The sequence below is a fragment of the Heteronotia binoei genome, chromosome 16 (genome assembly GCF_032191835.1).
Source record: "Heteronotia binoei isolate CCM8104 ecotype False Entrance Well chromosome 16, APGP_CSIRO_Hbin_v1, whole genome shotgun sequence".
In the NCBI taxonomy this organism is placed as follows: domain Eukaryota; kingdom Metazoa; phylum Chordata; class Lepidosauria; order Squamata; family Gekkonidae; genus Heteronotia; species Heteronotia binoei.
In genome coordinates, this window is record NC_083238.1 from 21,045,464 (window position 1) to 21,065,930 (window position 20,467).

Here is a 20,467-nt window from a genome sequence, read left to right on the forward strand (position 1 = left end):
GCTAGAGAATCTTTCAAAGGAACTCCAAACTCCCTAGTTGCAGCTAAGGAAGTGTCCTCAAGTACTCTGCCATGTTTATAGCAGTCTTTCAATATTTTAAATGCAGCAGAAAAACCAAGACAGGAAGACGACACCCACTCACCTAAATCCGCTATGCAACACTGTCCGTTCTTCTTAACCAGAATGTTTTTACTCTTTAAGTCTCGGTGAGCAATGGCTGGTTTTCCTTGGGTCCCAAATATCTCTATGTGCAAGTGCGCAAGGCCGCTAGCAATAGACAAGACTATCCGGAGGCAGCTGACCGTGTCCAGTGTAGTGAGCTGAAGGTAGTCGTACAAGGAGCCCATCTCGTGGTAGTGTGTGATTAGCCACAGCTGAGTGCTGGAGTTCCTGGAAGTCATATCTGAGGCAATGAAACCTGAAAGGGGAGGGAATACGCAGGGGGTGGGGGATATCAGGTGATCAAGTCAGATACTATCTAAGCCATTTCTGGAATTACCTCCCACAAAGGCCCCCTCCTCCCCCCACCGAACTGCTAACTTCATGGGAAGAGACATATGGAGGCCATCTTCAAACACAGCTGGTTTCACTGGCCGTTTGTAACGGAACTCAGAGATTTCCCCCTCCCATTCCTGATCAATATTTATTTAGTGGATTTCTGTTCTGCGCTACCCTATGAATGGGCTCAGGGTGGATTACAACAAAGTCAACTACAATTAAAATCATTAATAAAATTAATTAAAACAATTAAAAACAGGAGACAAATTAATCAAGATTGGTACAATTTCAAGCTGGAACTGGTAAAGCATCAGAATGCTGCCAGACTCTAATCGGGCTGTCTAAAGGAGGGATGTTTCGGCAAGGGAGGCCAACTCAATTTGGATGCTCACTGCCTCATCTGAAGGCCTGGCAGAACAGCTCTGTTTTGCAGGCTCTGTGGAATGGTAACAGATCTGACAGAGCCCTGATCCCTAGCACGTTCTACCAGGCTGGGGCCAGGGCAGAAAAGGCCTTGGCCGTAGTCAAGGCTAGGCAGATGTCCCTTGGGCCGGAGGCATCCAGCAGATGTTGATTTTCTGAGCGTAAACCTCTTCGGGGTACATATGGGGAGAGGCAGTCCCTCACATATGTCAGTCCCAGGCCATGCAGGGATTTGAAGGTCAATACCAAAACCTTGAAGCAAATCCGGTACTAGTTAGGTAGCCAGTGCAAATGGCATAGTATCGGTTGAATGCATGCTCGCACAGGCAATGCAGTCAGGTGGTGTGCTGCAGCGTTTTGCACCAGTTGGAGTTTCCAGATTAGCCCCAAGGGCAAGCCCACGTAGAGCGAGTTACAGTAGTCCAGTCTGGAAATGACCACTGCCATGCGTCGCTGTAGCTAAGTCCTGAGGTGAAAGGTAGGGTGCCAGCTGCCCGATCTGCTGAAGGTGATAAAGGCTGACCTGGCAATTATGGTGATCTGGACCTCAATAGGAAGTGAGGCAACCAGGATCACTACCAGACTCTTCACCTTCTGGGATGGCATCCGTGGCGTGCTGTCCCGGGCTGGGAGCCTTATACCCAATTCCACTCCATATCACCTCTCCAATGTTCAAACTTAAGTTTAAGACATTTCAGATAAAAATATTCAGGACAAGAGTCCGCAAGAGGGATTGTTATGCAGTCCCTCTCTCCCAATTTCCTCCTTCCCTGTTTCCTGAGTAAATATTTAAATAAACAAATTCCAGCGGCATCAGCCTGTTTGTCAGTCACAGCAAACAAAAGACAGTCTTGTGAAATCTTAAATCGATTGATCGGGGCATACGCCTTCATGGGTTAGAGCCCAGCGACTTGAGTTTTGATTCAGTAACGTCAATATCAAACCCGGGGGAAAAAAACATCTGATCCAGTCTCTCCCAATGTTAAAAAGTAAAATATGGGAGGACTGATGGCTCAGGTACCAGGAGCGTTCTTGTTTACACTCCTAAAATGGACTTCCAAAAGAAGAAGATGATATTGGATTTATATCCCGCCCTCCACTCAAGAGTCTCAGAGCGGCTCACAATCTCCTTTATCTCCCTCCCCCACAACAGACACCCTGTGAGGTGGGTGGGGCTGGGAGGGCTCTCCCAGCAGCTGCCCTTTCAAGGACAACCTCTGCCAGAGCTATGGCTGACCCAAGGCCATTCTAGCAGGTGCAAGTGGAGGAGTGGGGAATCAAACCCGGTTTTCCCAGATAAGAGTCCGCACACTTAACCACTACACCAAACTGGCTCTCCCAAAAGGGAGCAGGAATACAGGTCAGGGGCCACACACGCAGGCTTGGCACACAGGTCTGACCCAGCACCTACTATCCTCAGAGCCCTTAAAGGAACAGACCCCCCCCCCCAAAAAAAAATCTAGTGAAGAGGTAAGCATGCACTGTTCTTTGTAGGCAGGACCTGGGTGCTTGGCAGGCTCAGATCCCTGAGGCCAGTGAGTGCTCTGCCAGCAAGTGACAAAAGAATTCAATAAAAGCATTTATGAGAGGCCCCCCCTGTGATCCTGTCACAACAGAGAAATGGAGGCACGGGGGGGGGGGGGGATTGATCTTATCTGATATTTTGAGCAGTGGTGGAATTCTACCAGGAACTCCTTTGCATATTAGGCCACGCACTCCTGATAGCCAATCCTCCAAGAGCTTACAAAAAAAGAGCCTTGTAAGCTCTTGGGAGGATTGGCTACCTCAGAGGGGTGCGGCCTAATATGCAAAGGAGCTCCTCCTAGAATTCCACCTTTGACTCTGAGAACAGGTTTTACTTCCTTTGTTTAAAAGTAAGAAGATGAGACACAGGAAGGGCCCCCGTTCCAAGTATTCTCAACTGCCCCACACCTGCCCAGGTACAAAGTGATAACCATTACCTAAAATATTTTCATGCCTCAGTAACACTGTATTGTACAATTCTGTTTCCCTGAACCAGGACTTTTCATCTCGGGAAGAAAAGATCTTCACAGCAACGTTTTCTCCTTGCCACTGTCCTCTCCAGACCTCTCCATATCGACCTTTTCCTAGTAAAAACAAATAGTACAAAAGATTGTACCGGTGGATTTCATTGGCTGAGAAAGAAGTACACTTTGCACTAAGATCAGATCAAAGACATGCAATTTAATTCAAAGCCAAAACGTTACGGATTGTTACTCGAAGCCTGAGCATTGTGAAGACTTTGCATTCAAGCCAGATGGGAGAAAAATAGGGACTCATGTCCCAAACATATTAAGAACGCCTGCATCCAAAAGCACCTCTTTCACCAAAGAGCACTTTCAGTTGAGGCTGGAAGGTGATTCTTTTATTCTAGGATCTACTGTATTTTAAACTAAATCTCAGTCTAAATCCAAGACTGAGTTAGCTGTCAACAGGACTGCAGTGTTAATCATAGAGCAACGGTCATAGAAGAAGAAGAAGAAGATATTGGATTTATATCCCGCCCTCCACTCTGAAGAGTCTCAGAGCGGCTCACAATCTCCTTTCCCTTCCTCCCCCACAACAGACACCCTGTGAGGTAAATGAAGATATTGGATTTATATCCCGCCCTCCACTCCGAAGAGTCTCAGAGCGGCTCACAATCTCCTTTCCCTTCCTCCCCCACAACAGGCACCCTGTGAGGCAGATGAAGATATTGGATTTATATCCCGCCCTCCACTCCGAAGAGTCTCAGAGCGGCTCACAATCTCCTTTACCTTCCTCCCCCACAACAGACACCCTGTGAGGTGGGTGAGGCTGGAGAGGGCTCTCACAGCAGCTGCCCTTTCAAGGACAACCTCTGCCAGAGCTATGGCTGACCCAAGGCCATTCCAGCAGGTGCAAGTGGAGGAGTGGGGAATCAAACCCGGTTCTCCCAGATAAGAGTCCACACACTTAACCACTACACCAAACTGGCTCTCCACACCAAAATGGCTCTCCAGATAGGTGCCTTATACCAAGCCAGATCTTTTGTCTCTTATCCCAGTATCATCTACACTGAGTGAAACCAGTTTCCCATATCTGAGCTCTTTTAAGTACAGATTTCAGGGATTGCATGCAAGACTTTAAACACATGCTCTACTACTAAGCTACGGCCTTTCATCTGAAATACAAAGAGTCACATGAAGACTCTCCAAGAGATGCACACATGAAATGCAAGATTTGAATCCAGCAACACCTTAGAGAGCCCTGACCTGGATAGCCCAGGCTGTCTAAGGGAGAGGCTAAGTAGGGTCAGCTTTGGCTAGTATTTGGATGAGAGACCACCAAGGAATACCAGAGTCATGATGCAAAGGTAGGCAATGGCCAACCACCTCTGAATATCTTTCCTGGAAAACCCTGTGACTTCATGGCAACAATGACAGCAAGCACCTCAAAGACCAACAAGTAGTGCAGGGAGGGACGGTGGCTCAGTGGTAGAGCATCTGCTTGGGAAGCAGAAGGTCCCAGGTTCAATCCCTGGCATCTCCAAAAAAGGGTCCAGGCAAATAGGTGTGAAAAAACCTCAGCTTGAGACCCTGGAGAGCAGGGGTGGGAGGGTGGCTCAGTGGTAGAGCATCTGCTTGGGAAGCAGAAGGTCCCAGGTTCAATCCCTGGCATCTCCAAAAAAGGGTCCAGGCAAATAGGTGTGAAAACCTCAGCTTGAGACCCTGGAGAGCCGCTGCCAGTCTGAGAAGACAATACTGACTTTGATGGACCGAGGGTCTGATTCAGTATAAGGCAGCTTCATAAGTTCATATATGCAGGATGCAAGCTTTCAAAAGCCAAAGCTCATTTCAACAGTCACACCAGAGCTTTGACTCTCAAAAGCTTGCACCCTGAATATCTCGGTGGTCTTTTAAGGTGCTACCGGAGTTGAATTCTGATCTTCTACTGCCAACCGCATAGCTTGCCTGCCTGAAACGATGCATATGAAACATCTTTGTGCGTGTTTGGCACATAAAGGCCGCAAGAGAAATTTGTGCAGCAATATGTCTAGTGAAAAAGCAGCTGTACTAAACATGAGGGTACGACGTGACCTGCACACTGCCGACCCATGGTTCAACCTGAACAGTCTAAAATAAATTTATCATCAGTGCAATGCCACCTGCTGTCTTTGGCAGCAATACAGGTCTGAAGCTGGTCTCGTTGCTTTACCTCTTTTCTGGCACATGTTCATCAGAAGCAGGTGTAATCCAGGGTAACAGGATACATGATACCTCTGAGGCGTTGATGTTATATAGAACACACTTCCTGTCCGGAGATTCCACTGCCAAGCCAATACAGGCTTAACATTTGGTCTCTTAGACAGATATTCACTAGCTCACAGGAAGATTCAGTAACAAAATACACACAAACGCAGGAGCAATTTGTAGGGAAAGATCACCATTAAAAGGCTTTCTGATAAATTCTAAGTATTGCGGACACTGGTTAGAACACCAGCCTTTAACGAGATTACTATATTGGTTGATCATCATTTTCTGCACCATTTACACTTACATTTTTTCTAGACTTGCAAGTTTTATTTGCTGTGCATATCATCCCACAGACAGACAGGATGTTTAACCTCAGGGATTGCTCCCTCCAAGTAATCAGATTTTTAAAATTATATACAAACTATATTCCACAATACTCTTGATCAAAATGCAGGAGGAAGCGTACAACCAACAGCCTAGAAGGGCAACTGAAAACACTAAATCCAAATTAACATGTACTAACCCACACACTCCAACAGCGTAATTTGGCGGGCCACTGTTCTTTGAACGAGGAAGGGGAGACCGGAGCCGCTTCCAGACGTACAGGAATGGTCCAGTAAGTCCTGTGGAGAAATAAGATTAAATGTTTGGGTACCGATGTTCAAGCAGAGCAAGAGATGACACTCGCATGCACTTTGGACTTCAGTGTATGGAGATTAACACTACTTCTGCCACTAGGGACAGAAACCATACAAGCAGATGTGCATTTCTTCCATGCCTTTGGCTTGGATCCGCCAGAGTACTTCCACAGACGGAAGAAATTCTGCCTGTGGAGCACAATTTTCTCTCACCAGAATTTTGTGGAGCATTCTGGGGTGCAGCGGGGGGGGGGGGGGGGAGAGTCACATTCAATGGCAGAAAATCCTTCCATCAGCAAAAAAGCTTTGGTAAATCCAAGTTGCTTAATAATACTAACATGCTAGGATCCTGTTCAACCTAATGGGTAATTATGGCTCCTAGTGTACTTCTGCCTCAAATGAAGGAATACAGCATGCCATCCACAGGGTTCCCATCTTCCACCCACAGTCTCTGGTAATTTTCCATCTAGATCAGATTGAGATCTTTTTTTAAAGATCTTGTGGTACTATAAATCTTTGAACCAACCCAATTACTCCTATCCATAATTTTTCCTAGTTTACAGTAGTCTAATTGTTGTATGCAATGAAATTCAAACTACTTTCAATATCGTCACTCCTTATTTATCAGTTGGAAGTTTGGGGGCACCTTCCTGTTTTACCCAAACACCGAATCCCATCAAAAATTCAGGGCTACCTACACTGGCAAGACAGGCCAGAAAGAGAGATTTTTTTTTTCCCCCACCAGCAAATGAATAATTTCCTAAAATAGCAAGGACTATCATTTTAAGCTCAAAGAAATGTGTAAAGACGAATGCAGTCAAATGCCAGTTAGTAACTGAACTCTTCAAGTTATGTTCGTAAAAATATCTATTAGAAAAGGAGCTGGCTTTGTGAATGCTTAATGCCAAGATGACCGAAACATGATTCTAACTATCCATTCACGTTCCAACGCAGAACGCATCACCCTGGCTCTGAAAGCCGCTCCTACTCAGCACAGTTTATTTAAGCCACACAAACCTCCAGTGAGCTTCTTCAATCTTTTTATAACCGCATTGTCAGAACAACATGGCATTTTGGAGAGGTGTCTTGTTAATCAAAGAGAAACAGCGTTAAGTTCAGCAAACACCACCTCAGCCCAAACCTTAGGGGGGAAAGCACACTTAACAATTCCTGAAAGGAAAGCTGTTCTTTGACAGCAAACCGTTAACAGGGCTTCAGCAGCCAAAAAAAAAAAAAAGAGAAGAACTGCCAATATTCTGCTTTTAAAAGCCTAACAAAAACCCTTGCAAATCCTTAGCGGTGACTGAAAGTTGACCCTTCTAAGCTTTCTGTTTTGGCTTCAGCACAGAGTAACAGCCAGTTCTTGAAGCTGTCCATATTTTAAAAAAAACAACGAAAAACGAAATGTTGAGAACTTAAGCACTGTTATACAAAGTCAACCAAGCAGTCAAGCAGCCAATACATTCTGCCAGTAATGTGCTAGCTGAAATCCCCTTGGTATGTCCACAAGGTGGCAGCATTTGAATATCTCAAAACTTTTTTTTTTTTAAGCATTTGAGAACATAAAGGAACTGTGTTTAGTTGGGTAACAAAATTCTAATCCAGTGGCACCTTTAAGACCAACAAAGTTTTATTCAAGGTATAAGATTTTCTGACTGCTTATTTTCAGTCTACCTGAAATACTGGGATATCTGCAAGATTATATGGAACTCAAAAACCCAGTGTGTTTCACTGGAGCGTACCTGTAACTATATTAGCTGAATAGACTGCCAAAATTATTATTCTTAATACGATTCTAAAATCTGGCAGATGGAGCTCTAGTTTTGCTTCCCAACACGGTCCCAACAGTGATTATTTAAAAGTTTTGCTTCCCAACACGTATCTAGTTTTGCTTCCCAACACTTCCCAACAGTGATCATTTAAAAAAAATAATTTTTGCTTTAATACTTCATAGAAAGCCGGGCTGTTATGGATCTCTGCTCAAAAAAACAAAAACAAAACAGGACTGCCAAAGAAGGTCTCACCCCCCCCCCCTCTCACCAACCTTTTTAACTCAAGCATTTTATTCCTAGTTCACTATAGAAATCATTTTTATTTCACATATTTGTAACCTGCACTTCCTCCAAGATGCTGAGAAAACCACATACAGGATAAAATGGAGACTAGAAGAAATTGACAATTGTGTGAAGTAGGTAAGGGTGAGAATGTGACTGAGCCAAGGTCACCTTGCAGACTCCACAGCAGAGAGAGGTTATTTGAACCTGGGTCCTCCAGATACTGGTCTGGCTCGAACCATTACACTACACTAATCAGTGCAGCCAAATACATGGTGCCACATCATACTGGATGCTTCTTTCCTACCACTTGCAGCTGGGGAGGGGGTACATTTAGCTTTATCCGAGCTGAAAAAAATTGCTGGAAAATACCTTATCGGGATTTACTGGCTATTATTCTTGGTTATCAAGCATAGCTACTTTGGGATTACCAAAATTTCAGTGTAGCTTCTGGTGCCTCTACTCAAAAGGCCTTCCCAAGTTTCAAAAAAATTGGACCCGGAGGGGGGGATCCAATTCTATGGGTCCCCAAAGAAGGTGCCCCCATCCTCCATTTTTTCCAATGGATGGGAAAAAAGCAAAAAACAAGGACTGATGTCAGACCAGAGAGACTGCAGTAGAAACTGATGGTGAGGAGGGGATTTTCCCAAGCCAAATAGAACCAATGCATATACATGTGGCCCTGCAGAACCCCCTGGTCCAATCTTTTTGGAACTTGCGGAGGGGGGGGGATCTTTTGAGAGCACCAGAAGATATACTGAAATGCTGGTGCCTCTACCTCATAAAACAGACACACATACCCCGACCCCTGGAAACCCCCAGACAGATTCCCCATTGAGTATAACGGTCCCACAAGGTTTAAAAAATAAATAAATCAGGATTTCAAAATAATAATAATAATAAAGGAATCTGAATAGCATGCTGGCATTGGAATTTATTGTTGTTGGGTTTTTTTGGGGGGGGGGGGATCCTGAATTTTCTGGAATCCATCCAAATCCAAAAAATCCAAGTTTTTTTTGTGTGTGCACATCCCTATCCGTTAAGTAAGACTACGCAAAAGAAACTATAGTTGTAATAATCACTTATCAAGCGCAATGCAAGGGCAAGTCTGCTCGAGCCCTCTGATGTTTTCCCAGCTTCTCCTTTTAATGACCGTTTAGTTCTCATCCATTTCTTCACTTTCAAACCCTTGCTGAACAATTTGGTCTCCATACACACTGCTGGGAAACTTGGGGATACCAAAGGCAATTCAAACATCTGCCCTTCCCTGGATAGCCCAGGCAAGCCTGATCTTGTCGGATCTCAGAAGCTAAGCAGGGTCGACTCTGGCAAGAACTTGGATGGGAGACCTCCTTGAAATACCAGCAGTCGGCAGGCAGGGGCAGGCTTATTCAGCCACCTTTCTGGCAATAGGGGACAGTCACCAGAGGTTGCCATGACTTCCCTGGTGCGCACACACACACACACAAAAATACCAAAAAGGAAAAAAAAAAAGAAATTCAAAGACAACATGGTTTTTGAACTTTGAAGAGAGACCTCAATATGATTCTAAGCCTCCTCTAGCAGCACTCTGAAGAGCAGGCATAAAAACATCCTAAATAAATATATACCAACTAGACTTTGTACCTCCAAATCCACTGGCTGCCTCTCAGAAAACAAGCACATTATCCAGCTCACCGCAGCCAAATATTTCACTAATAAATTACAATCAAGATGCAAAATTCACTTGCCTCCTGCAAAAGCCCATCTTTTTGGGCTTTTGGTATGAGGGGAATGTTTTCTGTAATGGGACATTTTCTGCAGAAAACCCTCTGTTTCTAAACAATTAATTATTTCATAAAATTCATCAGCAACATACTGAACTGATACAGCGCCAGGACACTGGGCCATTTCAAACTTTTTTCCATGGGAAGCAGATATATGAAATGTTTGTGTAGCATTTAGTGGCCCCTTCTTTCTCCTCCCCCCCCTAAAAAATAAATGTGCTTCATTGAAATGCTTTTCCCAAGACAGTATGGCAGTTCAATTACCGCTGGATACTAGAAATACTCAAGAGATATAGCTTTTAAAATTAGCATTTTGAATAACTAACTTACCATTAGTAAGCAACATACTAAAATCCAATAGCTATTTATAACATACATTTTTTTCTATTTTCAGAAAACCCAGCTGGATCCTGTGGTAAATTTCCAATAATGGAAAATAGGGGAAACTTTGCTGATTCACCTTTATATACCTCAGACAGCACGCTCAAGCTGTTGTTTGGTGGTCCCCTCTCCCCCAGAAGCAGCATTTCCGAGGGAAGGGGGATGATGACAAAACAGTCATATTTGCTCATCAACATTTCTTCTGTCAGCAGAGATTCACCACAGGATACAAGCTACAGAACTCTTGTGAGCTGCCCAGAGTCCCTCAGCTGCCATTATTTTCTTTGTGCGCCATTCATTTCAAGAGAAATCCTCTTTGAGCAGGGTGTGAGCAATTCTCATGTCACTTTTCCTCAGATTGTCAATCACTGCCCCTTTTCCTCTAAATATGCTCCCTCAGGTCTCTTGGCTTATAAGGAAGGAAGGGGATAGTGTGTTAGTTGGTATTAAGGAAAACCCTTGGATAAGTAAGAAGGCCCAAGGTGTAGCAAGGTGTATTTGTTGGGGTGGGGAGCAATTGTGTCAGGAAACACCAACAAACATTTGACAAGGGTTCAGCATATGGCCAAGTCGAATGCTGCTAAATAATGGTCATTAGAACAACATATTTATATCACGTAACAGAAAGGAATCAAAATTTTCATCTCAGTTTCATCATCACAGTTCATAATGGTTAATTTGTATGTGTGGCCCAGTGACCTTTACTACTGACGACTGCTTGTGTTTTTTAGCTTGAGAATGCCTACAAAAGAAAGATTCCCTCTTCTTCCAGTGCCACAAGGTAGGATTCAAGCCGCCCTAGCTCTGTCCCGCATTAACAATTTACACTATAATGAAATTGTTCTGGAAAACTAAAGCCGAGATATGCAGGGGCAATATTGACTTCATGAGTGAATCTGACAACATTTGATTTTTTCTCTGGTTAAGAAAAAGATGATATTGGATACCCTCCACTTCACTTGGGAGTCTCAGAGCAGCTTACAAACTCCTTCCCTTCCTCTCCCCACAACAGACACCCTGTGAGGTAGGTGGGGCTGAGAGAGCTCTTTCCAGAACTGCTCTGGAGAGGACAGCTCTGAGAGAACTGTGACCACCAAAGTCACCCAGCTGGCTGCATGTGGAGGAATGGGGCATCAAACCTGGTTATATCCCAGATTAGAGTTTGTGCTTTTAACCACTACACAAAACTGGCTCTCAAGCCAAAATACCTGACCCCCACACAATTGCCCAGCATGCCACGCCAATACTTGACTTTCATCTTGGCAAAAGGTAAAAGCCCCACAAAGCCAGTAACACAGTGCGCACTCTGATCTAACCATTTCCCTCTCCCTCCATCGATAGCTGCGGCAGCTCCCAAGTTTTCACTGGAAAGTGGACAAGAAGTGAGAAAGAGTTCATTAGCATGCATGTTTTGCAGACTGTAATTGCTCTGCTCAATTCTGCTGCCTGTAGAGGAAAATGCCACCCGACTACCTGGGTGCCAGGATTCCAGGGAAGTCTCCCTTAGCAAACAATTATTCTCTGCCCTGTTTTTCTTGGCAATGCTGCTACACAGTTGGTATATATGGAAAAGACCTGGCAGAAGAGCATTTTTGTCAGATTCCGAAAGGAGCCAAACAGTAGGGCTCACATATTTCCTAAGAAAGGCATTTTTGATAAAACTGGGGCAACCACTGAAACATTTCCTGTTCCTAATGTGATACTCCTGCATCCACAGACAGCATCATTTTGAGCAGGGCCTCACTGACTCCTCATGGGAGAAGGGGAGCCTGTATAGATGACAACCCTTGAGATACCCCAGGCTCAGGATGTTTGAGGGTTTGCAGATGAACATTCTAAAATGGGCTTGGGAACCAATTTAAACTGCTTCCACCACCCTTAAAATCTAGGCCTGTTTCATCATTTCAATTGCCCCTTATTGTGGAAGCACTCCCTGCACAGAAGCAAGGAAGAGACAGAAACATCCTGTGGACCTATCCCTACCAGCTAGCTAGCTTCCATTCTGCCAGTGGTACCATCAGTTCCACAGATATGCCCAATGTCTCAGCTGCTCACTGTTGTCATGAGACAGGGGATATGTGGACTTCAGCAGAGCTATCTCCCCTCCTTAAGGGTTTAGGGGAAGGTCTGTGATGAACTCAATCCTTTCTGAAAGCTCAATCTACTTCCCATTCTAGGAAAGAGGCTAACAGCCACATCACAAGCCATACTCCCTTGTCCGAAAGACCCAGCTTCCCATCCTATATGCTAAATTTCTAGAAAGCTTTTAACACTTAAAAAAGAATTACCGATTTTCCATTATGACATGTGGAGACTAAAATGACATCCAGATGGGGTCTTTTTTAAAATCTTAAACCTAGGAAACTGACTTTCTCAGCTTCCAAAGACAAGGACACACTCAAAATGGTTTCAGCCACTCTTTTTTCTGAAAGGACCCTGCAAATCTTTAAACGTATGGTCTTAAATAATACAACAGAATAATTCCAGGGAAGTGCACAAATAGTTCTAGGTGTCCAGAGTGAACTTCTGACTTTTTTCAAATAAAATGACATTGCCCCACAGTTGTGTGGAAAGTCAGTTTTTAGCCTTGCACAAATCAGATAAGTGGTGGGTTGGGGGGGGGGGGGTTGGGTTGGGGCATCTGGTAGCAGCGGCGCATGGGACTGCAGTTGAAGAGGGAGAAAATCAGAATTCTGAGTGTGCATTCTGTATTGTGATAATTTTGTAGAAAGCAAATCTACCAAAAAACCTCAGTAACGATTTATTCAGCCATCACAATAAATTGTGCCTTTTAAATGATGGTTTCATCAAATTCCAGTCCATTCTGACATTTGATTCTAGAAAGTCCGCAAACTGGAGTTCATTCATTGGAGTTAAACCAAAATTTCAAAGCAGCATTTCAGAAGGTTTCTCAACAATTAAGAGTTCGTACCAACTGCAGTTTCTCACAAGCTCTGAAGTCACAAACTGCAATTTAAGAAGCACTCCCACTGGGCCACAAAGAAGGCCATACGAGGAATACGGTATGTTTCCCCAGATAGAAGCAGAAAAGAAGGAAAGAAGGAAAGAAGCAGAAAAACTGGACCTCATGCATTCAGTGGGATTTATTGCACTGTTTATTGCAACCTGTTTTAATACACTTTCCTTATATTTTAGTAAAATGCAGTAAGTTCACAGTACTATAATCAGAATCATGTTTAGTATTGTATTTTTCTTTATTTTAATCTTCTTCTTAAAAAAATGTCCCATCTTGGTCAGGTGGGCAAATAAAATTCAGAGCTGCATATATAGGATTTATTTCATTTTGTCCTTACAAACCATCCCATGAAGTAAATTATGCAAAGATACATGAAGCTGCCTTATAATGAATTAGACCACCGGTCCTTCAAGATTATTATTATTTACCCTGGGATGGTCAGTCAGAGGATGCTGAGTGGTCCAGTTGTGTGGAATACCTTTCAGCACGTGCATTGAGGATGGGACAGGATTCCTAGAACTTTGAGACCCACCACCTGCTTGCATGACCGTTGCCCCTCCTGGCTGCGTAAGCCTGCTTGGGGGGGCGGGAGGGCTGGCAGACTAGTTCTGGGGGACAGTAAATGCCTTTCTGAGAGAGGGGGTAGTTGCTCTCGTCTTGAAGGGGATGCTGATGCATCTATTCCTAAAGTAGCCTCCTCTGGACCCAGGAGAGATGAATAACTGTCTAGTCTCAAGTGTACCATACCTGAGCAAGGTGATTAAATGCATAGTGGCTGGACAACTTCGGTGAGACCTGAATGAAACACTGTTTTAATCATTCCTATCTCGTTTCAGGTCTGGTTATGGGATTTAAATGGCCTTGCTTACCCTGCTAAATGACATGCACTGGGTGATGGACAGGGAGTTATGATGCCCCTTGTCTACTTCCCTCTCTCAGAGGCAAGATTTTCCCTCCATTTTTCTTTTCCTTTACTACTGAGCAACCCTAGTTGTCTGTTTTCTTCTTTCCTGAAGAACTCTGGCCGTCTCACCCTGTCACGGTGTAATATTTTGGCTGTTTCCTCAGCCTACGAAAGTGAGGGAAGGAATGGGTGCCCCCTTTAATTTATATGACTTAAATGGCATTTAAGAAGTTTTTATATTCCAAATTAACAAAATGTTTTATTCTGAACACTGCAGTCAGGTGGAAATTTTAACACCGGTATCAGCAGTCAAAGCCCAATACTTTATCCCCCATACTACATAATGTTTAGATCCAAAAAGGTAGTAAGAAAAAGAAGTTGCGTAGTACATAACATTTCATGAATCACATTTCCGGCCATGTGATCAAAAACTGAAGCAGAGAAAAGCTGACATGAGTAGTAACAGATCATGAGACAAGATTACTTACTGCCAGTGTGCTGTCACCGACGTTGGAGGCTATGAGTCCCTCAATCGTTCCGTACTCCGCATCTCTTGAGTTGAGCCTTTCCATATGGTGCTGCTGCACTTTGCGGATGATCAGCACGGCTATGGCTGAAAATATTATCAATACTATAACTGGAGCTAGTATAAAAACGATGAGCATTTCCTTGGTGTACCCCACTGCTTTCTGCTGCCCTACACAAGGGAAAATAAAGAAGACAGTGAGACATTCTCTGCACAAACTAAAACTGAATAATGACAATTTGGACACAATCAACTGTAGAGATAATACAAGGACAGTCAAAAATAGATTTGCTTGCTCATATTTACGCAATTTCAATGTAGAACTCAGCCACTCTTGTTGATTCAGTGGAATAAATACCCTCCCAAGTCCTTTGTGTTAATTGCAGTTTCTGTCACATGGTAAAAATAACAAACTGACCAACCTCCTACTGCGAACCTAAAAACAGATTTTGAGGTTCACAAAGCCAAATATAGAAACAGTCAAATTGCTAACAAAGGGCTTTACTCAGTACTTGTGACAAGTGATCTGAAAGAATAAGATCAGTTTTATTTCTTTTCTTCCCAAACTTTGCACAGCCAACTAGAAATCGTTTTATTGCTTGGACAGCTGGGCCCTATTTTACTAAGTCAAACTGTGCGCCCTAGTCTCAGCTTGTCTCTCATCTTTAGATAGCAATTTATTTCCTGCTCAAGCCATTTATTCATTCCAGAGCTCTTATGTTGTTTCTTCCTTGTATAAGCAATGAAACTGCCATACCATCAGGCCACTGGCCCATCTAGCTCATGCGCTCCAACAGGCTCTGTAGCATCTCAGACAGAGGAAGGATTTCCTTAGCATCTGCTACCTCAGATTCTTTAACCAGAGATGCTAGAAATTTAACCTTGGACTTTCTGCACAAAAAGCACAATGGCTTCACTCTGTACTACAGCATTTTAAGGGGGACCCAGCAAGTATTATGCTCCCAGTCAAGGGAAGCAATGACTCAGATGCTACAATTTCCTTGGCAGTTAATGTGGAATGCAGCTTCTTGCTCTCATGTTGCCTTGAACTAACATTCATATGAACATATGAAGCTGCCTTGTACTGAATCAGACCCTCGGTCCATCAAAGTCAGTATTGTCTTCTCAGACTGGCAGCGGCTCTCCAGGGTCTCAAGCTGAGGTTTTTCACACCTATTTGCCTTGACCCTTTTTTGGAGATGCCAGGGATTGAACCTGGGACCTTCTGCTTGCCAAGCAGATGCTCTACCACTGAGCCACCATCCCTCCCCTGAACCTGAGTTGAGGGCTAATCCCAACAACACATTTCATTCTGCAGCTTGGATTCTAAATTTATTCACTGCCTACATAGAAAAGTCCCCCCCCCCGCATTGTCACATCACCACTTTTTGACCTGCTTAAGACAACTTGTATACAGCATAAACATCTTCTCTGCTCACATGCGGCTCATAAAGGCCACACTGTGTTCCAAAGCCAAAAATTCAAGATGGTTCCCCCAAAATCCTAGACTTCAAACTAAAGCTGAATACTTACCAAGCAACAGAATGACAACCCTGCCCCTTAAGAGAAACAAACACACACAAAGCTTTCACCTTTTGCACGCAGCTGTGCTGTGATATTTATGTTACAGAGGTATCCCTCGCAGCACTGAACAGCTTGATCAAGAGATGGGGGGGTGTTGCAGGTCATTTTCCCCTGTTCATATACTTGGAAGCATCCCTTCTGATATACTTTGGCACCATTGTTGATGCTCAAGGAGGAAAAGCATCGATGGCCTATGCAGCGGTCACCATTCGCACAGGACATGCCTTCGCACACACATTCAAAGTTCAGTTTCTGCTCAGCATCTGGACAGAAAAGAAAGAAATGAGTAATACCATTTCACCAGTCAAATTACATGGGCACAAGTGTTTTATTTTCAAAATATCTGCTTGGTTCAGTGACTCTGTCCACATATATTGTGTGCATACGCGTGTGCCCACATACATACATACATGCCCATGGCTGTCTAATATGGAAAACAGAATGAAACCAAACTACAAGGCTTCTGACCTGCAAAGAGATTCATAGGAATAACTCTAAACAGAACACCACTGTTGGTGCGTTTTGACAAGCTTATATTTTGAAGGTATAACCCAAGAATTGAAGGGTAGTAAGTACCACTTCAAATGTATGGGGTGGTACTCTGCAAATCAGCACCAAAATTTTAATGGAGTTTAATAATAGTGTATGCAAATCTGCATGAAAACCTGATTTATAGAAGTATAGTTACTTTATCCCCTTAAAAGAAGCCAAAAAGTATGAAAACGCACACTGGAAGTTCCAACCAAACCCAGAAGATACTGCAATCATCTCTATTTTATACACTATCAGCTTTCCCAATAATAGCAGACTTCATCTTTAGAATGGATTCACATGCTTTGTCATTTAGGTATCGCACCAAACCACAGTTACGTTTCCTTAACTGTGGTTTGGCACGATGCCCGACTTGAGCTGCTATCTCACATCTGGTCAGACTCTACTTTGCTTTCATACACTCATATTCCAAAAGCCAGAGTTCATTTGCAATAGAATATCCCCAGAGCCTATCACATGGTCTCCATCTCTTTCCATGAGAGCAGAACCACAAAACTACCAGATGCTTCTAGCCGGAATTACCAGCCATAATTTTTGCAACAGGACCTATTTCTGTGTGGAGGTACTGCCTATTAGGTGTTACACAAAAGAAGTAACTTCCTATCAGATGACTAATATTTTAACTTCTTATTGAAGAAGGAAGGAAGCAAGGTTGCTTACTATCATTTAAACAAGAGATTATAGAATAATTCAAAATGTCTCAAGAGGACCTGCAAGTGAAATGTACTCACAGTAGGAAAATTTTAAAAACTCACCGGTGTCATTACCAATTATCTAAGACACAGAGTAGCACAGCAAGTTAACATCTAGATGTTTTTTCATCACCTATTCTACCACATGTCTCAGGTCTGCTTCCTAGGTGTAGCCCCAATAGGAGGTCACTCCAGAACATAACTTAGCATGTAGGAGACAGTGGGATTGTTTCATTCTCCAGTTTGTGGACAGCCAATAAGCCATGTTAGTTAGTGTCAAGAAAGACTCCTGCCATTATTCTGGGAGTACTGTCACTTTCCACTGTCTCTGCCTTGCGCCACTCCTATCTCTGTGTAATGAGTGAAGCATTTTTTCTGCCTCATCTTGGGGATGGCCAAGGTCATATCTGTCTGATTATGTTTGCACCTGCAAGAGGCCTGGAAAAGAACTAATGGGGAAGGGATTGCTCGCTTCGTGCCTTAAGGTTTGAATGTGTAACGGTCTAACCCTGAACTATAAGTAGAGGGCATCTGCCCACCATAGCCAGTTTTTGCAAGGACCATCTTGCCCTCACCTGTCATGTATCGATAAACGGCTATTCTTGCAATAGACTGTCGTTGATCATTGAACTGTTGGGAACTTGACAGTTAGGACCTGGAAGACTCAGATTCAAACCCCCACCCACTCGGTGCCTGAGCTAGTTACTTTCATTCACCCTACCTGACCTCATGGCTTCTGTGCAGGAAATGAAAGAGCTCCTTGGAAAAGAAAGGGATAAGATGTACTAAATAAATCTAGACACCCATGGCATATTAAAATTTTAAAAATACTGAATGGATTAAATTTTAAAACATGATTCACTTGCTGAAAAGATTCAAGAAGTTGACTTAATGTGGAAAATTTTAAAAACTCACAAGTGTCATTACAACTGAAGAAAAACAGATTCTTACTGTCACTATTATTACATATATATATATATATATATATATATATATATATATATATATATATATATATATATATATATATATATATATATATATATATATAATATATATAAAATAATAATAATAATAATAATAAATTTTTATTTATATCCCGCCCTCCCCGCCAAAGCAGGCTCAGGGCGGCTTACAAGACATGGTACATACCATGATTTTACAATAAAATGCAGTTAATACAATAAAATACAGTTAAAATACAGTTAAATTACAAATTTATGAGTTTAAATTAAGTAAATAAGTTAAAACCAGTATAAATTAATGGTGCTACAGTTCAATATATATATAGAGATGGCAGGATGTCATTACCAAGATTCCACCTTAGAAGGCAAGTTGGAAGAGGACGGTTTTACAAGCCCTATGGAACTGGTTAAGGTCCCGCAGGGCTCGCACCTCCTCTGGCAGCTGATTCCACCACTGGGGAGCCACTATCGAGAAGGCATGACTTAAAATTGGCAGTGGTGGAAGGCACCATCAAGTCACAGCCAATTTATGCAAATCCTGTGGCATTTTCAAGGCAAGAGATGAACAGAGGTAGATTGCCTTTCCCTCCCTCTGCGTAGCAACCCTGGACTTCCTTGATGGTCTCCCATCCAAGTACTAAGCAGGGACAACCTTGCTTAACTTCCAAGATCTGATGAGATCAGGCTAGTCTCGGCCATTCATTACAGGGAGGCCTAGAAGTACATTACCGAAAATTAGAAATTCTTCTATAGAAAACCGTTAGAACTGATATCAACTACCTGATCAAAATCTGCTTTGGAGTTTTTAGGATAAGCATACGATGCTGAAAAAAAGCACAGCTTGAGAAACTGCATATATTCTTTCCTCAACACCTCACTAGGTATTTTTGCCTCACCGATCTAGATGCATGTTCACAGATAAACCATTCATTTTTGAAGATATACAACAGAATACTGAGACTTGAGGAAAACAGCTATTCGGCAAAATTTATTGAACTACTTCTGGGGGGGGGGAACTAAAGGAGTCTTTCTGCCCACTTGCTAGCAATGCAACATGTCAAGTTTTTTTTAAAAAAAACCCCTAGCTTTAATTATAACCATACTGACATAACTTGAGAAAAATAGCATATGGTCACAGAGCAAAACAAAGCTAATGCACAAAGCAGCATCTAAAAATAATTCACTGTATGAACCCTAGTTTGTCACTACAGCACATGTTTTATTTTTACCGATACAGGCTGCATTTTCAGTGGGGCACTTAACGGCAGAACAACAACTTCACTATCATCATTTACTTAAAAACAATATCTATCTGGAGTGATTCCCCCAAATCTATCCCCAAATCAGAATACCTGGCCTAAGCCAGGTCTAACTGGAACACAGTTAATACATTCAACTATTTACGGTCTGGGGTCTACACAAGGTAGCCACTTGGTTCAGCATCCTGTATTTTGCTTGACTAACCTCATGTTATCAAAGATATTCAAACAGACTAAGGGGTCATCAGTCCATAAACCAGTAAGTCCCTGGTTCAAACTTCAACTTGGTTACTAAACTCACTGGGACTTCAGTCAGAGGACACAAACAAGTCAGACAAGCAGGAACCCACAAGGCAGTCATCTTATTCATCCCTATCCCACTATTTCCTTTTTCTCTTCCCTTTTCCTGCTTTCTGTCCTCCTTCCCACCCAACAGCCAACCTACTTTTATCTGTCACAGGAGATCAGAACCAACTCCAAGTAAAGGAGAGATTCAGAGCTACCTGACAATTAAGCTACATGCGACACAAGGAATTCTGTGATCATCTCTGAGTAATTATTTTTTTCTAAACCCTTCAGTTTCACAGGGCTTGCAAAACAGAGCTGTTCCACCAGGCCTATGGCCGAGGCCTTTGACAGAGAAGAATAAAAACGTTCTCTGATAGGCTCCTGCTGTCGTCCTTTCTGGCCTTCCCCCAGTATCAGCACGACTAAATTCTTCTCCTGATGAATTGCAATTTTATGTATTATTGTAAGTATATGCCATCTGTTGTTATGATTAATAATTTAAATCTGAGCTTTTAAAAATGGTTAAGATTGCTCCAATTAATTTATCGTTGTATCATAATATGTTGCTACTTACCCTGAGGTCTGCACTAGCAGAGGAGAGCAAGTCAGGAATTGAACTAATGAATGAATGAATGGTAGCTCTGCAGGATCCCAATTCAGATTTGGCCCATGCTTTTTGTTATTTACTTCATTCCCATGTGATTTTTCTGAAACCCTAAAGTGCA

The 20,467-nt window shown here is 42.9% G+C and overlaps 1 protein-coding gene and 1 non-coding gene across 2 annotated transcripts in view; both read right to left on the reverse strand.

Annotated features, from left to right (window-relative positions):
- ACVR1 (activin A receptor type 1) overlaps positions 1-20,467 on the reverse strand; it is a 110,336-nt gene that overhangs the window by 23,937 nt on the left and 65,932 nt on the right. Inside the window, exons 3-7 of the mRNA XM_060257363.1 lie at positions 15,995-16,249; positions 14,365-14,573; positions 5,680-5,779; positions 2,883-3,029; positions 143-418 (exon numbers count right to left, since the gene is read on the reverse strand). Of these exons, the coding sequence (XP_060113346.1) occupies positions 143-418; positions 2,883-3,029; positions 5,680-5,779; positions 14,365-14,573; positions 15,995-16,249 (987 nt within the window). The remainder of the gene's footprint in view (positions 1-142; positions 419-2,882; positions 3,030-5,679; positions 5,780-14,364; positions 14,574-15,994; positions 16,250-20,467) is intronic.
- On the reverse strand, positions 15,597-15,671 carry TRNAA-GGC (transfer RNA alanine (anticodon GGC)). The gene has a single exon. It is a non-coding gene; the product is annotated as a tRNA-Ala (tRNA).